Raw genomic sequence first — 19,177 nt, 5'->3', positions numbered from 1 at the left:
TATACACAATTTTATAACTGGGTAACTGTTGGACTACATCGGGACTTTCATTTCTAGCAGTGCCTCTATGCAGGGACCTGTGTGAAAACGCAGCGCTCAGTAAAATCACAACGTGGATGTAATATATAGAGAGAGCTTACGTACTTAAACACTAGGCAGACAAGTAAGAGTTTGAAGAAGCAGCTTCAAAACAGAACAGCTCTTACTCTCAAGGATTGTCACTCTAAGGGGAGCACTGAGGGGAAAATTCTTGCTCTGTACATTTCTCTTTTGTAGATTACGACTATGGTGTCTAGTACTTTGTGATTTAGCTCATCTGATGTTGTTAAATAAGAAAGGTAAATAACTGCTTATTTGTGAAATGCTGGCATTATCAAAACAGAGGACATTAAAATGACCATTTGCTTGCAACCAAGTCTTAGTTTTGACCTCCTAAGCATACATTAAATATTTGACTTTAAATATTGCAAAGTCAAAGCTAGTTGTGTACTTCTTTTTATTTTGTTTTTTCATTCTTAACTTTATAGAAGTCAGAAGCTACCCAGTTAAAATCGTCCATAAAAATGGGCAGGAAAAACAGGAAGAAACTGCAAATTCACTTTTCACCACACAGCGCAAAAATCATGGTCACAGCTTCATATTTAATGTGGAATCACTTTAAGTATACAATATTTCAAAAGATCCAGAAACTGGTTAAGAGATAGAAGCCAGTAGAACAAAAATACAGGAAATCCAAAATACATCTTTGACCTTTTTAATCCTAAAGTTTAGGGTCACGTGTCTGAATAGACAAGTATGCTTTATGAGGAAAAAAAACTTTGGTATGGAGTTGAACTAGCCACATGAATAGCACCTGTAGCTTTCGAAATAAATAGTAATGGCTAACTATACACCATGACAGCAAGACATTTTCCTCTTAAAAAAAAAAGAGTATAAGCAAACGCATGCATGGAAGCTAAGCGTCAAGGCTGGACAACAGAAACTAGTGTAATCTTTTTTTAAAGTAATTTTAAAGCACATGCTAATTTCTGCACTTTGATGCTGAAATTATTTAAGAAAACTTTCCTACAATGGGAAAGCTTTCCATTTCTTTACTAACCACTAATACCCATTCCTTTTTAAAAATTGCATTCTGATGCTCAAAGAATACTGTATTAAAATTTTTTTTAAAGATTTCCTCTATTTTCTAAAATATTGTATTTATATTCCACAGGCCCATGCTGTTAGCAACGAGTGTTGCAAAACAAAAATATCACTCTATTATAATTAGTTATTTGTTAAAAAGGTCAAAGACGAATTCGACCTCAAACTGGAACAAAAGTTGTTTTTTAATAAATGGCATCAGGAAAAAACACTTTTTAAAATGTCTGATACTCTCCTACAGCCATTGATAAAGCAGTTATAGGAATGTTAGTCTATGTTAATCTGTGTGTTTTTATGGGTTTGCAACAAAGCATAGTACACATTAAACAATGACCGAAACTTCAGTTTCCCGTGTATAATGAATTTTAGTCATTTAATAAATTTTAGTTTTTATTTGCGTATTCCACTGTAGTGCTGTGACAACAAATCACACCTGTGTACCAGAGCATACATCAACAGTATGATGTAATTTACTTACACCACAGCTATATTTAGCTTTTTGAAAGAGACATAAGCATACACTATGGCCACATGAAATAATTTTCTGGGTTTTTTCTTTGATAACCTTCACTTTGTCATTAATTCTTCACTTTTAAAATTTGAATTATTGAAAAAAATCACAGAAATTTTTTTACAGGAATAGCTTATAAGGAATAACCTCACAGGCACTGATATGACAAACATTTATTTTAAGGGCTGAGAGGCATTAGTATCACATCGACAAAGCTGACTGAAAAGAATGACTAACTTTGTCTAAATGGGAAATGCCCGCTTCTGCTTGTATCTCGAGAAAAGAAATTCAGAAAGTTATTTTTTGGCCTTGCTATGTCACAAAGTCAATCATACAAAGACTACGCATTTAACCTAAAATGATAGTTTTAAAAGCCCTTCTATTAAAAACAAAAACATCATGCAAACTTTGATCAATTATGCAGCTGCTTTAAAACTGTTGCAAGACCATACTGTATATATTAGCTTTTATACTGCTAATGCACAACTAACAGCAAACTTGATTAGATTAACACAAATTTGTCTTAATTACACCGTTATATCACACTAAGGAGACAAATGCCACAAGATTGGCAAAACATTTAATTCTGAGCACTCAAATGGCAGGATAATTGTGTTGTAACCCCTTCACGTTTAGAAAAAACATAATCCTGCAGTCTCACTTTACAAAAAAAAAAAAGTTCTGTAAAATATTAATTGGGAGGGGAACAGTTTATACCATCTAACACAAAGTAACTTATACAGCTAGTGTCAAAGGCAAACAAAAAAATCTTCTAAATAAAATGTCAAAATACACATAGCAACAGAAGCACAAATGCTGCATTAAATACAGTCAAGATAAGAAGACAACACACTTGTTAATAAAAAAAGACAAAAAAAGAAGAAAAGTTACTAAAGTTAGCAACACATTTAAAGAAAATGTCATGAGGGGAAGAAAACCTCAAACTTTTTTTTTTTTTCCAATGACAGTTTCCATTTGTAGTCTTTCCATCCATAATTTGTCTGATACAGCACATCCTTTAAAATGTTTAGAACCTTACAGAAGAGCTAGGCTGTTCTCTTCCAAACCTAACTCCCTAGGTGGTTTTGGATGTTTTAAACAGACATTATTATGAATGAAATAAAAGCAAGGCAACAAATGGACTTTTATCACCTTCAATCTTAGCACTGATGACAAATATTTTTAGAAGTTATCATAATCTTTTTTGTCTTTTTTTCCCTCTGCTTCAAATCCATCAACCCCATCACTGTCCCTTCTCCTTTTACGATTGTTATGGATGTTGAAGCGTTGATTCATCTGTGGTAACGGATCCATTCCCAAAACTTTGTGTATTTGACGGAATGCAAGGAGTCTCAGTGCAAACTGGAAAAAGCATAGAGAAAAGATATTTCTATTAGAAACAAATTTTAATTCTAAGGACTCTGTCAAACAGTCATTTAGCAAAGAGCATTAGTGGTTTAAGATGGTATCATCCTTACCTGTCTTGTCATCCACCTTCTTCCTTCCCCCACACTCAATACATTAGAATGTGCATGTCATACATTCACTGCCTCTGCACAAAATTCCAGCATCTGAGCTTAAAAATGATGTATGTGCATTTTAGCTGCTGGACTTGCACTGAAGCAGCCAAGACTTGTCACCTGTCTCATTCCACTGACTATTATGTGTTAGCAACCCTTGGCAAAAGGATCAAATGAACAGTTAGGAGTGGTAGTGTATTGAATGCAATGTAATTAATGTAATTCTAAATTTAATTAGGTACTACTGTAGATTGAGCACCTTTGTGTGTCAGTAGAGATGGAAGTGCAGTGGCCATGGTTCCAACCGCGGCAGAAGAATATGTTTATTTTAACGTGAAACAGAATATTACTCTCCATCCTCTTTTAATTGCCTAACTTAAGACTGATCCTCTGAAAGATTGGACTATATCCTACTGAAAATAAATGCTGTCAATTTTAGTTACTTCACAAAATTGTCCTTACCTGTGCACTTGAAGTAATATCCTCTCGTTGCTGATCTGTCATTACAGCAAGTGTATCATAAGGATCTTTCTCACACGGGTCCAGAAGGCCAGGACCACCTACAATAGTTAGGCTAATTAGTAGCATCTCTACCTTATTTTAACCAAGATTACAGATTTTACATTAGTCAAGCCTTAATACATAAGCACTAAACAAAGGCAACTTGCCTTTAAGGATGATTCCTGAAGATATACACTCAAAAACTCTTCTCAGTGCATCCCCAGGACTCTGTGGTCCAGTAGCGCTGCTGATTGCTTTTTCCACAAGCAACTCCATAGCCTAGACCAACAATAAGAAAATTCAGCCATTTTAAAAGCCCGATTAAAACAAAAAAAGCTGCTACTGTTATTTAACACAAAACTTCTGAAACAGGAATTTGAAGAACATTAAACATGATAGACCAATTTCAGTTAAAATGGAAAAAAATAATTTAGAAAGGTAAACACAAGAGAAATTTAGTGCATGAGTAACACTGAGCACTGCGACTGATATGCCTCTTTCCACCACAAGTTGTAGAAATGTTTTGTAGAAGTATATACAGTAGTAGCCTACATATTCAGGCTGACAACACAGCATGAAACATGGTGGGTCATCTGAATCTGTCAGCCACACGAACAAACAGCAGCACATAGCAAGCATATCTAATGAAATTAACAGAATGTCACACAGAAATACGTTTTTTTTTACAAGTACAGAGCACTGAAAATTTAATGATCTCTTAATGTTCAATCTAAATAGTTAATAGTGCTTCAGGTCAACAAAACAAGCTTACTGCAAATTCTTCCCAGATATAGGCCAATACTACCAATATTTATATGTTTAAACACATGTAGAAAACCTTGCCAATAAACAGATTCTCTAAAACCTACATACCATTTCATATTAATTAAAATATTTCAATGATTAGCTATACTTTAAATACTGAATTTTTCAGTATTTCCATTGTTTATTTTTATTAAACACTTGCTATTTTTTTCAAAGAACTGTAAATGATATTTGCAGTAGTAAAGAATAGCTTTTCTTAGCTTTTCCAGCATTAAATGCATGGTTTCAATATCATCTCCTTGGTAAGTTTCTTAAACAAAAAAAGGAGACTGTCTGAAAGATTTTTGTCTTTTGCAAAGTTTACATTTCTTCAAATGTTGTTTTTTACTTTTGTTTTTTAAGAGTATATGCCCATTCTGATGCATTCAAGGAACTGTAGGCAGTGTTTCAGTCCTTCATTAAGGATGCCCATTTCTTTCCATTTGAGATCCATTTAACTAATAAACCTCAAATCTCAAGCATGGCATTTCCACGCTCCCATTTTATTACTCAGGATCAAACGTCTGAGTTTCGCAAAGAGTAATTCATTTTCAAGCATGAAGCTGAATACAGCATGAAAGAAAAAAGGCCTCTTGTTTTTGTGTTTATTCAAATCTATTTCTTTTGGATCCTAATACAATACCTTAAAGTTCATAACTTATTCCTAGGAAGATGTGAATTATGATATCCTGATGTTCACATGCATGAAAGACCGGATTTCAAGTTAAAAAAAAAAATAAATAAATAAATCAACCTTTAGTAATTGTTCCTTAAATCTTTAGAAACTTGACAAAATTCCTCTAAGTTACTTTCTAAGTGTGTAAGGAGGCTGGAATTGAGCCCTTTCAGAGAGAAGTTAGACACAGCTAGGCCTGATGCACTGCTTCATATATCTCTTCCCTTCTGAACCTGCCTTAGAGCAAGTAACGTGAGGAATGTGAACGGACGCTCCTTTTTCTTCATCCACATGGCTGTCTGGTAAAACATATCACTTCTCGAAACTATGCCTTGCACAGCATGTGCTTGAGTACGTATCTTCTTATTTTCCAGAGGGCTTTTACTCAGTGGAGAGGGCAGAGTTACAAAATACACAGTCTGAGATATGTGGCAACCTAGGCTCTCGCACTATTTGTTTTAGAGGCTGGTACCATGCAGAGAAGTCATCAGGATACTACTGAAAGAACGCTCTAAGGAATTAGGCAAGCAGAACCGGAAAAAACTATACTGCTGACTGACAGCATCTCTCAATACAACATCAACAATTCACAGTGCCTGATTAAGTAGTTTTCATCAGTTTCTGATCTGTCTATTCTAATATACTCGCAGCTCAGTAATCAGACTTGTGGAACACTTGCAAGTACAGCAACACTATGTGAAGGAATGAGTCAGCTGCAAGGAGTATCCCCGAGTTTTAATCCTGGTTCTATTCACTATTTGCTTTCCGTCCAGTTAGTCTCAGATTCACACCTAGAAAATCACCTGTTTCTCTCTCAGAACACAGATCTGTAACGTCAGCAATGTACATCCATACTACGTTCAGGAGCGGAACGGAAAAAGAAGATTCACACTAGAAGATTCATACGCACTATGTATGCATGAAGAGTGATTTCTGTATTCCTTAGAAGCTTTGGGTGATATACAGTCTATTACAGACTGAACAAACGGAACAGAAATTCAAAAAAAGTAACAACATTCTTCTCTTTGACCTTCCATATACAAACTTTATTTTGAATAGTTAAAGCTTTATTCTTGTTTTTTACACGTAAGATCTGATGAAAGTCAAGTACTACCTCTCAACACCACCTTCTGCAGTAAGGTCAACTTGGGGCTAAGGAATAAAGGCTGAGTCTGCCCCTACTCATTCATCTAACATATTCAGAGAAAGTACAGGGATAAATCAAATGGACTGTGTCCTTCTCCCTGCTGCAGTCAGGCATGATACTGGGACATTTATTTCTCTCTTGGGCATTGCAGCTATCCTCTAGCATCTGAAAGGCTGTCATACGTTGCAGCAGTTGTAAGGACGCTTTTCTAAAGGTATGCTGGGGTTTATTCTTTGGGAACTCAGAATCACGAAGGTAATGAAGAGGGCACTTAGGTACTTCTCCCTTCTTTTCAGTACACTGTGTCTTTCAGGAAATATAGCACAGAAACTGGCATTGTATGTTATGCATTTTAAATATTTAGAAATCAGAAGTGTAACTGTTCTACATTTTTTCCAGAAGCAATCAATAGTATTATCAGAAACAATTTAATAAAATTCTCTGCAAGCCTAATACACTTGGTAAAACTTATTTCTTATTCAAACACCAACTACCAAAATTGTCTTAGCAATGTTAGTGCTCTTCCTACCCAAACTGAAAAGTCTACATTGACAAGCAGCATGATGCAACAGGACTGGGTCTGTGAAAAAGTCAGTGTTGAGGACCTTACCACCACACTATACTTGTTTCAGAGTTTGCCTGGTCCCATGGACTGAACATCCATTCAATATTAGGAGCATGAGTTGTATTCCTGAAGAGTATCTTTTAGGATAGTCAATGCAAAAGGAATGCTCAGCCAGAAGAATTAAGAGTAGTGAACAGGGTCAACTCGGAGATCAGTTTCCAGGTGATGCAAATTAAAATGTTAATGCTGACACATTCACAGATTAGTATTGTGGTATTTCATCTTGCAGAAATAGCATCTTAATGACTGCAAGAATTACTGATGCTTTTTCTTTAAAGTAGCCTCTCTGTTATCACAGAGCTATCTAGGCATATTTCACACTTTTTTTTTTTTTTTTTTGAAGTTTCAGCGGAGTCCGAGCAATTCAGGGGAGGTGGTTAGAAATAACTACATCCCCTCATATAAGGGAAAACGGGTTACAACATAAAATAAGGAAGCTGCCCACAAAGAATTTGAAAGGAAAAGACAATTCATTTGGAAAATAAATTCCAACTTTAAATGACAAAACCTTGGAAAATTAAATGAAATTGTTACAGGGAGTTTAGATCATTTGCTGGGTAAAGCCTACATTACTTCTTGAAAGGAGTCTTCACTTGAAAACTGTAGCAACACTTTCTAGTATTCTACTTGTAGTACTATGCGTTTTAAAAAGACGCATTCAAAATAATATTACTCACCCAGCTTGGAAAATCAGACCAAGTTGGAACTCGCTGACAGAGGTCACGAAGAATACGTATGATAATCACACAGGACTGCAGACCATTAGCTCTAGCCTTGAGAGCAATACAAAATCAAATTAATTAATCCCAGCACCTACAGCAAATAGGACTTGTTGAAAGACTAAAACACCACTGTTCAATGGAAGCTCAGATGCAAGATGGAAACAAATCATTCTACAACTTTATTCCATGAGCTGCCATTTACAGCAGTATTTTATTCAGGGTTAGTAATTTAAAGTGGTAGAAGTCAAAGTGCACAGGTTATACAAGAATAACATTTCTTGATCCCCTGTACACTTTGACCTATGTTCACTTGTAACAATAAATACAGTATCTTTCTATATTAGAAATAAAAAGGATAAAGTAAAAGGTCTAAGAAGTAGGTATAGAGACTGAAAGGTCAAGGAAATCTGTTTGGTTTCTTTATTGTGCCTTTGCCAGAATGCAAAGTCACTAAACCAAACAGTTGCTTCTCACCTTTCATTCCCTACACTTAATGCACTTAAAGAAATAGGAAAAAAGTCTTAAATCTAAACACAAAGCTTTAAACACATATTCCATTATTTAAAGCAAAGTTACTCTGCAGCCTTATGGAATATATAACAAATATACAACATATGATCACCCCAAGCGAGTCAAGCTTTCAACATCGCCTTCTCAATGACTGGAAAAAAAAATCATGTCAAATCAGCAATAACTGCATAAAGCAGTTCCTCCATACTCAACTTTCTACATTTAAATTTAGGGACCAGAAAAATATTAAGTATTATTAGCATGAACAACGCTGAGTGTTTTCACACAGTTAAACATTCATATTGCAACTGAACTAATCTCTCATAAGGCTACAAGAAGAAAGTAAAATGATGTTCCGAACCTGGAACCACTTAGCGTGGCGTAGAGCAGCCAGAGCGTCAAGGCATTTTTGCCTGTCCAAGACGTCCGGTGGGTCTTTCACCATACCCGAGGTTACATCTAAAATGGATTGAATTGGCAAAATGCAGTGAGGAATGGGTGTTTGACCAGGTAAGCAAGACACTTCCTTAAAGTAGCTTCAGTGTCACACATGCCATTTAAAGCTTAATAACCCTTGACCAACAAATGTAAGAGTTCAGTAACATCCATTTAATTAATATTAGGGCATCAATCCAGTATGAAGAGTAAGAGCATAATATGCTTTAGCTCTCAGAATATTTTCAAATGCTTTGCAGATTATGCAATACTTAGTACTTCTTTATTTAAGCTAACATTGGAAAAATACATTTCCCCTAAAATTAAATACTGAAGGAAGGATGGTTGGACACAGTGCACCAGCACAGAGAACACAAGACAGAAGGAACACAAAAATCCACTTTAACCAAGTAGAAACATTTAAGCTTAGTTTGCTGTAAATTTGAATGGTCATGTGTTATTTAGTTTATCTTTTTAAGACTAAGTATGACAAATCTTAAAAGCGCTCAATGTTTAGTAGTGGTGTTATTTTTGTCATAATTTAATCTTAAAATGGAAACGATTTTGCTTTAAAAACTGACTAAAGGAATGCGAAATGCTCTTCAGTATTACAGTTCTATAACCTCATAATGCCGTATCTCTTAACTTGTATAAATAAATTCCTCAACCCATGATATCTGTGGTCCAACAGTACTTAGGATGCAAAAGAAAGTTGTGAAAAGGGACCATTTTATTTAAGATTCAGCATGAAAAGGGAAAGCAAGGAATAGTTTAAAAATAAAGCAGAATGTCTGAAAGTAAGAAAATATACTAGACCTTGTATATCTAAACGTTCGAAAAAGGACTGAAGACAGACACCAAACTGATTGTTACGTTACACCTAAATGGCCCTTTTGGAAGTGGTTTAATCAATGAATGGGTACCGCTGAACAACCTGAAATAGTACCTTCAGGCACTTAAAAATGCATTATTGGGATATAACTGCAGCGATCAGCTTTAAAAATTCTTTGTTTGTTATTTACGGAAATGCCTATTGTGACTAGTAACAAAGTATATTGGCAGCATAATAGGTGAGGCACTAGATTAAGAGAAACAAACAGAAAACCTCACACAATGGTGCTCACCGCACAGTAGTGGGCTAATGAAGCAACTGCAGTTGAAATGCAAATCAAGATAAGTCAGAGAATCAAACTTCTTAAAAGTATACTGAGACTTATGGAACACACCAACAAGGAGCAGCCTTCAAGAATGCTGCAGGAAAAAAGCTCTGAAACTACCTATTTATGCACATATATAAAATAAATAAATCAAAGGAGGGTATACCAAGAGCTAAAAAGCTATAAACAAACATGGTGCTGTAACTTTGTAGTATAATGACTAAATTTAATCTGAAGTACTACACTCAGATTTGTGCATTTTTATTTAATAAGGATATTTTTATTGCTCTGCATAGGGCTAAAAAAAGGGAGTATTTCAAAATACAAATCAAGCTGAGAAGAACGTAAATAACATCTTCTCACATAGATACTCAAAATAATAATCTATTTGTTAAAGTGGAATGAAGAAAAACTGCACTAACAAGGAATTTACAGAGCAAATGGAGACATTTAAAGTGGTATTTCATCCAAAAAATAACAGACCTATACAAGAGAGGTGCCAGGTAAGATAACTGATGAAACAAGTACAACTTGGATGTAAGAGACAAGGAATACATTTAGAGAAAACCCACAGTAGGAATACAGTGGTAAAGCAAGGCTGAGAAATTTAAAATAAAAACATGGGTTTGTTGGGCCTAGTAGCCTAATCAATTATTTACGTTCTTCTGAAAACTAATATGCAAATAGGTGACAATGCGCAATCTTTTAGCACAGTAATTTGCTACATGACTTGAGACTCCAATTACTTGATTACTAGCTCTGAAAACCTTCAATTTGGAAAATAATTTTACTACAGAACAATTACATTTTAAGTGCACAGAAGACAATCTTACTCAGTGCTGGAAACGTAGATCTGAAACGTGCTATTAATTATATGAATAACCTTGAAACTTAAAAAATACTGTGAAAGTAGGAAGTTGCCAAGGCACCTATTGCACTGAGAATAAATTGACTAAAAATTTATTAAGGAAATTCTTGTGTGTAATCTGTGGATTTTTGCATCTGTTTCACATTTCAGGATTAACCCCTTAAAGACTATTAAACTAAATTCAAACTCCTAACCTACAACCCTTTTAAGCTAAGACAAAAACTAAATTGATTTACAAAATTCAAGTGCAAATTCTTAGCCTATATTACTTAACTTATTGCTAGCCTAAATATAAGGGGTTAATCTTCAGTTAGACATGCTGTGTCCACACTACTTCTTCATTAAAAGTTAACAGGTATATCAATTTTGTTAAGTTTTATTACATGAAATACATATTACCCAGTCAAGTATTTCATAACTAGTGTGAACACTGCTTAATTCTAGGAGAGAGACAAAGACGGAAAGAGAAAAAAAAAAAACAAACACAAAGTAACAGTAGATGCTAGGACTATGCATCCAAACCCCCTCCTTTGTAAAGCATGGCAGGTGTGACACTGAGCTTTAGAAAACCTTGGTCAAAAATCCTTCCGATGTCTTGGCAGCAACCCCTGACAGGAATCAAGTCCCTCTGCTAGAAGGCTTTGGACCGGGGCTGTTAGCTAAGGATAAAAAAAACACACGCGCACACATATATGTGTTTATAAATATATACATTGTGTTTTGCTGAAGGAAGGATTCCACAGCAGGGGTTAGAGCACTTTGAATATATCAGATTCAGGAAACTGTCAAACGCACAATACTGTAAGAAACAGTAGCTATGCGGTTAACAATTTTATTTTACACTGTATTTTTAGCCTTTTATAATGTAATGGTCTTATTTCACATCAAACTTGATACTACTCCACGTGCAAGTCTCAGTCTCATCTTTACTCAAACTGGTTCTTCCGGTAAAGCCTTCCTTATCACCTGAACTAGCTCCCCAAGCGAGCTACAAAAAACAAACTTTAAACCATTGTAAGACACAGAGCATTAGAAGCTGCAGTAAGAAAAACCACAAACCCATACTGTTACTTGGCAGCAAATAAGCATAATAAAGCCTTCTTTCCTGCAATAATTTGCAGTTCAGTCATCTATTTTCCTCTAGTTTCAAAAGTGAAGTTTTCTGCACATCCATTTTATACTGCTCAGTGTCTTGAAGAGAAATCTAATCTGATTTTGCTTGCCCAAAGGCAGTACTGTGTTCAGCAGTGAATAAATTCAGAATGTATCATTTTAACTCAAGTGTGGGTCAGACAAAAATACAGATTTGTTTCCTTTAGGAGGCTTAAATTAAGGGATCGATTGTAGGCATTTAAAATTTATTTTCACTCCCTATTATAGAATTTTAGGCCAGAAACAATCTTATTGCAATTGAGTACTGCAGCAGGAATCAATATTGCACTTTTGCACAGTATATAAAGAAATGCACGTTATGTTTAAAGTTAACTTCACTTAATGGTTAATCTAATTCAATAATCAAAGCTGTTACGTTAACGTATTCCTTACAACTTTATGTGATATACTAAGTCTGATTCAGCACAGACAAACCAAGGTCATGTTACACTCATTTTCATCAAAAAACAAGTAGAATTGGTTGGGTGTGACAGTACATGTACAAAGTGTTTATAGCTAGGAATGATACACACAGCTTAAAAATCATGTATAGAGCACTCTTGAAGACTTTTCAGAAGTCATCCAAACTAGAGAATACATCTCAAAATTTTGCTTTCTGATTATGTAGGACGACTCTGGCAACAGCGTGCTTATGATGCACTAGTCACAGCTACAGAATGTTTACTAAAGCAATATAAAATCTCAAGTATTTTAGAGGACATGTAATGATGAGATGAAATAAATAAAAAAAATATCTGTGGCTTATATAAATACGTATATACACAAGCACATGTATACATACACACATACAAATTTTTCAACCTGCACAATAAGAAGCCTCAGATTTCCTATTTATAGGTTTATAGTCAAACACCAGAACCCTGTTTGCCATGTTCTCTTTCAACTACGAAAATACAGAATTAAAAGGAAACAAAAGTTAATTTTATCTGACCCATAAACGAAAAGAACCAATGTACTGCAGACATTAATCATGCTTGTTGGCTTAAAAGCTTTTGGAGCTTTGAAAGTGTTACAGAATAGACCCTAAAGCAACACTGCTGGCACCAGAGAAATTGCATACTTCAGGAATGCAAATTGATTTATAAGCACCACCTTCTGCTTCAGCTCAATGACAAAGTCATTTCTCATTGTACTATTCTGAGTTTGCCAGTTGGATAGAATAGTGATTGTAATACCACGAGCCTAAATATACTAAAAAAGCACTCCAGACCAAAGAGCAACCTCAGAGAGCTGGAAAAAATCCCGTTGTCTTTTAAAAGTCAGAAGCACTGGTACCATCAAAAGTATTATACAAGTGCATTTTAAGTGGGACTGCCACTTGAAATGTGCAAATGATAATAACGCTGATCCAGTGTTAACCCAAAAAACCTGTGATTTGGTTTTCTAAAAGTACACAGTCTTTCTCTTAGGGCATGACTGCTCTAGAAAGCCAGTTTACAGCCACTTGCTGTAAAATTTTCCACATAATTTTATAAGAGGGGAAAAAATAATTTGTACCTTTTCCAGAAAGCTGAGGTTGGACATAAAAGTAGAATTAAAAAAAAAAATACATAAATGCATCATATAAGCATTTATTTTAATCAACTGTGCTCTACCGAGACTGGCTGCTGAAAAACAAGGTTTCCATCAAATAAGTAAGTTGTGCCAGCATGTTGCCTTCCAGGACTTAATGCCATCTTAAGCAGAATAGATAAATGTACAAAAACAGGTAAGAAAGAAGCAACATCTTTAACAACTTCCCAACCTCCATCCCTCATGTTCTCCTCCCGAATGACTGGAGATGTCAGTGTGATAGTAACTTGCATTTTGGGTTCCACACATGAATTTAGAATTATTGCTGCTTCTGGTACTGCACACTTGATATCATATTTCTCAGGGCTTATTACCTAAATATTGAGAAACAAATTTTTATTAGCATTTGGTCAAGAACAGCATAGAAAAGAAAACTGTTTTGAACCTAGTCTTTCTAGCAGAAAGACAGAAATGCAATATAAGTACACGAAGCGGACACTTTATTCTAAATTGCAGTACAGCAATTACAATCTATATAGACTTACATACTACTTCCAAATCATTAATGAAAATACATAGTAGTGACCAAGCATGTAAAAGGAAAAAAATTACCCAGAAAGGAAATTCATACACAAACAAAATTAAGTAACTGGAATCTTGACAGTGTTTCAGGTAAAGAAAACCCTCAGAGCCACTTGAAACGTCAGCTGGATATGTTTCTCATTGCAACACAGGAGCCTTTAAAAAGCAAGGGAGCTGCAGTGATTCTTCTCTTTCCAACTCTCAGTTACAGGGTATTGCCAAGTACATTCTATCTTTGATTGTCACAACACGCTCCAATGAGAACAAAGGGCAAGTTAAATACCAGAGGATAACGCAAGAGTAACACGGCAGTTATTCTGAGCTGCTTCTTAAAACTAGATTCAGTAGTTCCAAATACCCTCAAGAGAAAGCTGCAGGCACCTCTGTCACCTCTTTCCACAAAATAGAGGGCCAAGTGACTTCTCCATAAAGCCAGATGAAGGTGTGCACTTTTTAAATTTTCTTTTGCTTTGATACTTTGAACAAGAGTAAAACTAATACTATTTTCTAATTAATCTGTGTCTGCTAATGGTTCTACCATGCCACTGATTTTGCCAAGCATTTTACCAGACAAAGATAGTAACAAGATAGTGATGGTATGGCAAAACTTTGTAATAATGGTAGACAGGCTTCGTATACTAGGGAGTAATGGAGCAAACAATATTATTTACTTTCATTTACTGTGGAAATATAACAAACGTTTTACATGAATTCAACGGAATGGTCTAAGACTGCATATACTTTTTTATTTTTTATTTTTTAAAAAGAATGCCAAATTTAAAAAATTACAAGTCTTGCTTCATTAACTTAATAGTGGAACTATCAAGCGCTAACATGTACAAACTGGAAACCAGATGTAAGTACATAGAGACTGGCATTAACAGAGTATAGTGACCTTCAGTCAGTGAGTCTCCTGATACTGCTGCAACAATACACAAATTACCTCAGTCTCTGGTTGTAACTGCTTGGACAAAAGAAGGTACTGCTCGTGCCAACTCCTATTTCCAGATTAAATGAAATCTATTCAGTGGCAACTGATAACAAACCACTAGCACAAACACCTACACACTTGTGAACTTGATCCCGTTTCCACACAATACAAAGAGAGCAAAACATGTAGCATGGTCACTGAATTCAGATGGAAGCACTCAGAAAATGAAAACAAACGTACCAACCTGAACTATGAAACATAGTAGAGTCAGCCCTGCAGATGTCTGACTTTAGGACAGATTTTTACAATATCTTTGTAAAAATCTAAATTCAAAATTTAAACTTTACTTACTGCAAGTTGTTTGGGAAGACTTTCCGCAATACGACTGAGTAATGTCTTTGAAGGCTTCTCAGCACATAACAAAACAAGATTGACGTTTCTGTCTCCACGGAGTAGCAAACCTTTAGCCAAAACGCCTACCCGTAAAACTCCTTTCAAAGCTCTGTGAAATGAATTATAGTTAAAAGTTACATTTAAAACATAAGAAAATTTAAAAATAAATCTGAAGATCAAGAAATGAAATAAAACAGAGTATTCCACATACTCTTGAGGCCAGTGACGTATGCCATATCAAAAGCTGAAGAGAACAGAATCTCTGAAAGCACTGAGGATGGTACAAGCAAAAATATGAGATGACTTCAGACACAAAAAGATGAAAATTCTTAAAAAAAAAAATATATATATATACATATATATATATATACCTGTCTTTACTGCCATCTTTTTTATCATCTCCCTCTTTGCTCTTGTTTTTTTCATGGTCAGTCATGTTGTCAGAAACAAGCTTCAAAGCACGCTCAGTAATAGAAACAATTTTTTGGACTGCTTGAAGTTCCTCCTCTGTTGGATATATTGCTGCATGTTTGGTCATCACATAGCGGTCATCAGAGGAGTCTGGGCGGCGTAGAGGCTAAATGGAGAAAAAGTTTATTTCTGAAATCTGTGTATACTTGGAAGTTCACAGAAGATATGTGACCTAAAACCAAACATTGTGGCTTAACAACAGATATTCAAAACTCAAATCATTTAAATGTAACAAAACACAAACTGAAGCGTCCTTAGTAACTTAACGCTTGGTCACAAACAATCACATCTGAAGAAACACGAAGTGTGTCAAAATCAAATGACCAAGTGCCAAGATCAGGAGTGTGTTGTCCCCCCTTGGCATAAATACATACAATCTTTCTGTTTATTGGGAAATAGCTGCATCCTTATTCGTTGATGCAAAATAAAGTATCCATAATTGCTTTCATAGAATCACAGAACAATTCAGGTAGGAAGGGACCTCAGGAGGTCTCTTTTCCAACCTTCTGTGCAAAGCAGGGTCAGCTATGAAACCAGACCAGGTTGCTCAGGGCTTTATCCAGTCAGGTCTTGAAAACCTCCAAAGAGGGAGACCCGACCACCTCTCTGGTACAACCAGCGTCCAATGTTTCTGTCATCATGGTGAAAAAGTTATTTCTTGTATCCAGTCTGAATCCCTCTTGTTTCAGTTTAAGACAGCTATATCTCACCCTCTCACCATTTAGCACTATAAAGACTCTGACTCCATCTTTGTAAGCCATTGGTTTTTCGAAGGCTGCTAGGTTCCCTTGAAGACATCTCTTCTGCAGGCTGAACCAGCCCAGATCCCTCAGCCTTTCCTTTCATGGCATCTGCTCCTGACCATCCTGGTGGCCTATGTTGAACCCACTCTTGTTTAGTCAATGTCTTTATCGTACTGGGGAGCCCAAAACCAGATGCAGTATTTTCGATGGGGTCTAGTAAGTACTATCACCTCCCTCCATCTACTGACAACCTTCCTGTTAATACAGCCCAAGATGCTGTTGGCCTTCTTTGCTGCTAGGGCATACTGCGGCTCACATTCAGCTTTTTGTCCAGCAAGGTCCCCACATCCTTTTCAGGAGAGCTGCTCCCCAGCCTGTCAGTCCTCAGCCTGTATCAGTGCAAAGAGTTCTTCCATCCCAGGGGCAGCAATCTGCATTTGTCCTTGATGAATTCCATAAGGTTCCTGTTGCCCGCTCTTCTGGCCTTGCCTAGGTCCCTCTGGAGAGTAGCCCTGCCCTCAAGTGTACTGACTGGTCCCCCCAGTTTGATGCCAACTGCAAACTTGGTAAGTGTGTTCTCCATTGCCTCTGCCAGCTCACTGAGATTATGTTAAACAGGACAGGTCCTAGGACAGACCCCTGTGGGAGTCTACTTGTTACTCACCTCAAGGCAGAATATGACTCAGTACCCACCCTCCTCTCAGACTAACCATCCAATCATTTTTTTTACCCATCCAGTTGTCCACAATTAAGAAAATAATGTATATGCAATTAACTAAAAAGATCTAGTACACAATTACACAGAGTGACTTATACTGATTCTTCTGCAATACTAGTCCTCAACACATCCTTTACTCCCCGTCTTATAAGTGGACTTAAAAGGAAAGACAAGTCCACCTATACAGTTTCACTAGCACATAACATTTTCATCTTTCCAAATCCTTTATTAAAAAACCCTGAAGACAACTCAGGCAGCACTGAATAAGTTATACTCCTTAACTGTGCCTCCTGATAAGTAGGCTTTTAAGTTTTCAAGATAAGAAACTCACAGCTGGTCCTTGGGGCTGAGGAGGCATTCCTGGTCTAACACCCAGCAAGCCTAGAGGTCCTGGAGGACCATGAGGATATCCTCCATCTGGTATTCTGCGACGGTCATCCCAGTGATGCTGCTCTTCCTCCATTCTCCTCCAGTACATGTCCTCTTCATATCGTCTAAAGAGCATAAACCAAAGAGTTCTCTTTACACAACAGTTATTTCCAAGCGTTCTGAATGAATTTTTTGATGTTCTTCATTAACTCATTTCTAGTAGTCATGACTAAATACCAGAAAACTCCACAGAGTAAGCAAAATGAATAGCTATTTTGAAAGTAAGCCTGTATTTATAGTCAAGTAATTTTATTACGTGTACATTCCTAACAGGGACTGAATACTAGCAAACAAAAAAATCCCAAACAGAGGGGTTATGATGACCTGATTTAAAAAAAAAAAAAAAAAAAAAAAAGACAGTAGAAAGTTCCTGCAACAAGCACTCAAAAGAAATAATCCCAGGAGCAGAGGTGATTTAGATACTCTGACTGCAGCTTTGTCTCATTTATTGATAAAACAACATGCATTACCTCATTTCCATCCTCCAGCGTTCTTCCTCTTCTCGCCTTCTCCAATATTCTTCTTTCTGCATCTGTTTCCTCATTTTTTCTTCTTGAATTTTTCTTGCTCGAATACTGGGCTTTACTTCTACTTGTAAGTCTGGATTTACTTTTTTCTAGTTCAGAAATATAATGAATGAAATGTTAGTTTTCCTCCTCACATCATCAGCACACTGAAGTTTTCTGACATGCTTAATGAACACAAGTAGCTTACAATAAAATTGAGAGGAGTAAAACTGCATTTTAAAATTGCATTGAATGAGTAGCTGAAGAAAAAGGATTTTAGAGTTAAGAAATAACAAATACAAATATATACAAATTGCATAAATCCCCTCTTCACCTATATCAGAACACAGTAATTTAAAACAAAACGTTACATAAAACATTAATTAGTTTGCCGTTAATTCTGTAGCAGAAACCCTATTCTATAGCCTGAAAAAACATTTTATTTTAACTGCAAGGTACTTCCTGATGTCCTTTTCCTCAAGGGTCCCTTGTACATGGGCAGAAACACTGAGCTACTGAATATATCTATCTGGTAATTTTCTCTCCTTCCAAGCTCTTCATCATTATGCAGGCCTCCTGCACCTCTTCTGACCAGAAAAGTTTCCTCTTAAATAATCCTACAATAATCAAAACGCGCACTGCATGTTGGTACAGCTGTCTCTCCAATCATGACCGATAAACCTGCAACACATGGTTTTCAAAGGTCTCCAAAAAGGGCCTATGTGGTGTCTCCCAAGAACATTCGGCACCAGTATTTCATACTGCTTGAAATTCATGGTAAACGACATAGTAGAAACTACTGTTACTTGCGTATGCTGTACCACAATGTACAATGTTCAAAATGTTCAATTAAAAAAATCAAATAAATCACTGTTTCATAGTCAGTATTAGTTCTTTAAGGAGTATACTCAAAAAAACCCAAAAACACCCCACAACCAACCAGCAGGTAAATATTTCTCTACTTTTTTTTTTTTTTTAAATATACTGTTAGGCCAGAGTACCTTCTTTTAACTAGTCTTTAAATATAATGCAAGAGCATAATTAGTCAGCTCACATCTGGTAGTTTTTCAAATAAAAGCACTGTTAGCGTTTCTACTAAC

At 36.0% G+C, this 19,177-nt stretch overlaps 1 protein-coding gene across 4 annotated transcripts in view; it reads right to left on the bottom strand.

Moving 5' to 3' along the window:
* Positions 1-621: 621 nt before the first annotated feature.
* The window catches only part of LOC138064499 (zinc finger RNA-binding protein), a 41,457-nt gene continuing 22,901 nt past the window's right edge, over positions 622-19,177 (bottom strand). For 2 of the 4 annotated variants that reach the window (XM_068927363.1, XM_068927362.1), the window contains exons 11-20: positions 18,042-18,187; positions 17,474-17,636; positions 15,582-15,787; positions 15,169-15,319; positions 13,537-13,678; positions 8,521-8,618; positions 7,605-7,700; positions 3,843-3,954; positions 3,637-3,734; positions 622-3,016 (exon numbers count right to left, since the gene is read on the bottom strand). In XM_068927363.1, coding sequence (XP_068783464.1) covers positions 2,837-3,016; positions 3,637-3,734; positions 3,843-3,954; positions 7,605-7,700; positions 8,521-8,618; positions 13,537-13,678; positions 15,169-15,319; positions 15,582-15,787; positions 17,474-17,636; positions 18,042-18,187 — 1,392 coding nt within the window. In that variant the 3' untranslated portion in view covers positions 622-2,836. Of the gene's footprint in view, positions 3,017-3,636; positions 3,735-3,842; positions 3,955-7,604; positions 7,701-8,520; positions 8,619-13,536; positions 13,679-15,168; positions 15,320-15,581; positions 15,788-17,473; positions 17,637-18,041; positions 18,188-19,177 lie in introns of those variants that run through there. The other 2 variants (XR_011137760.1, XR_011137759.1) reach the window with 2 other exon arrangements.

This window comes from Struthio camelus, chromosome Z (assembly GCF_040807025.1).
Source record: "Struthio camelus isolate bStrCam1 chromosome Z, bStrCam1.hap1, whole genome shotgun sequence".
In the NCBI taxonomy this organism is placed as follows: Eukaryota; Metazoa; Chordata; class Aves; order Struthioniformes; family Struthionidae; genus Struthio; species Struthio camelus.
Note: the sequence above shows the minus strand (reverse complement) of the source record. Positions and strands in the feature narration are given on the sequence as shown.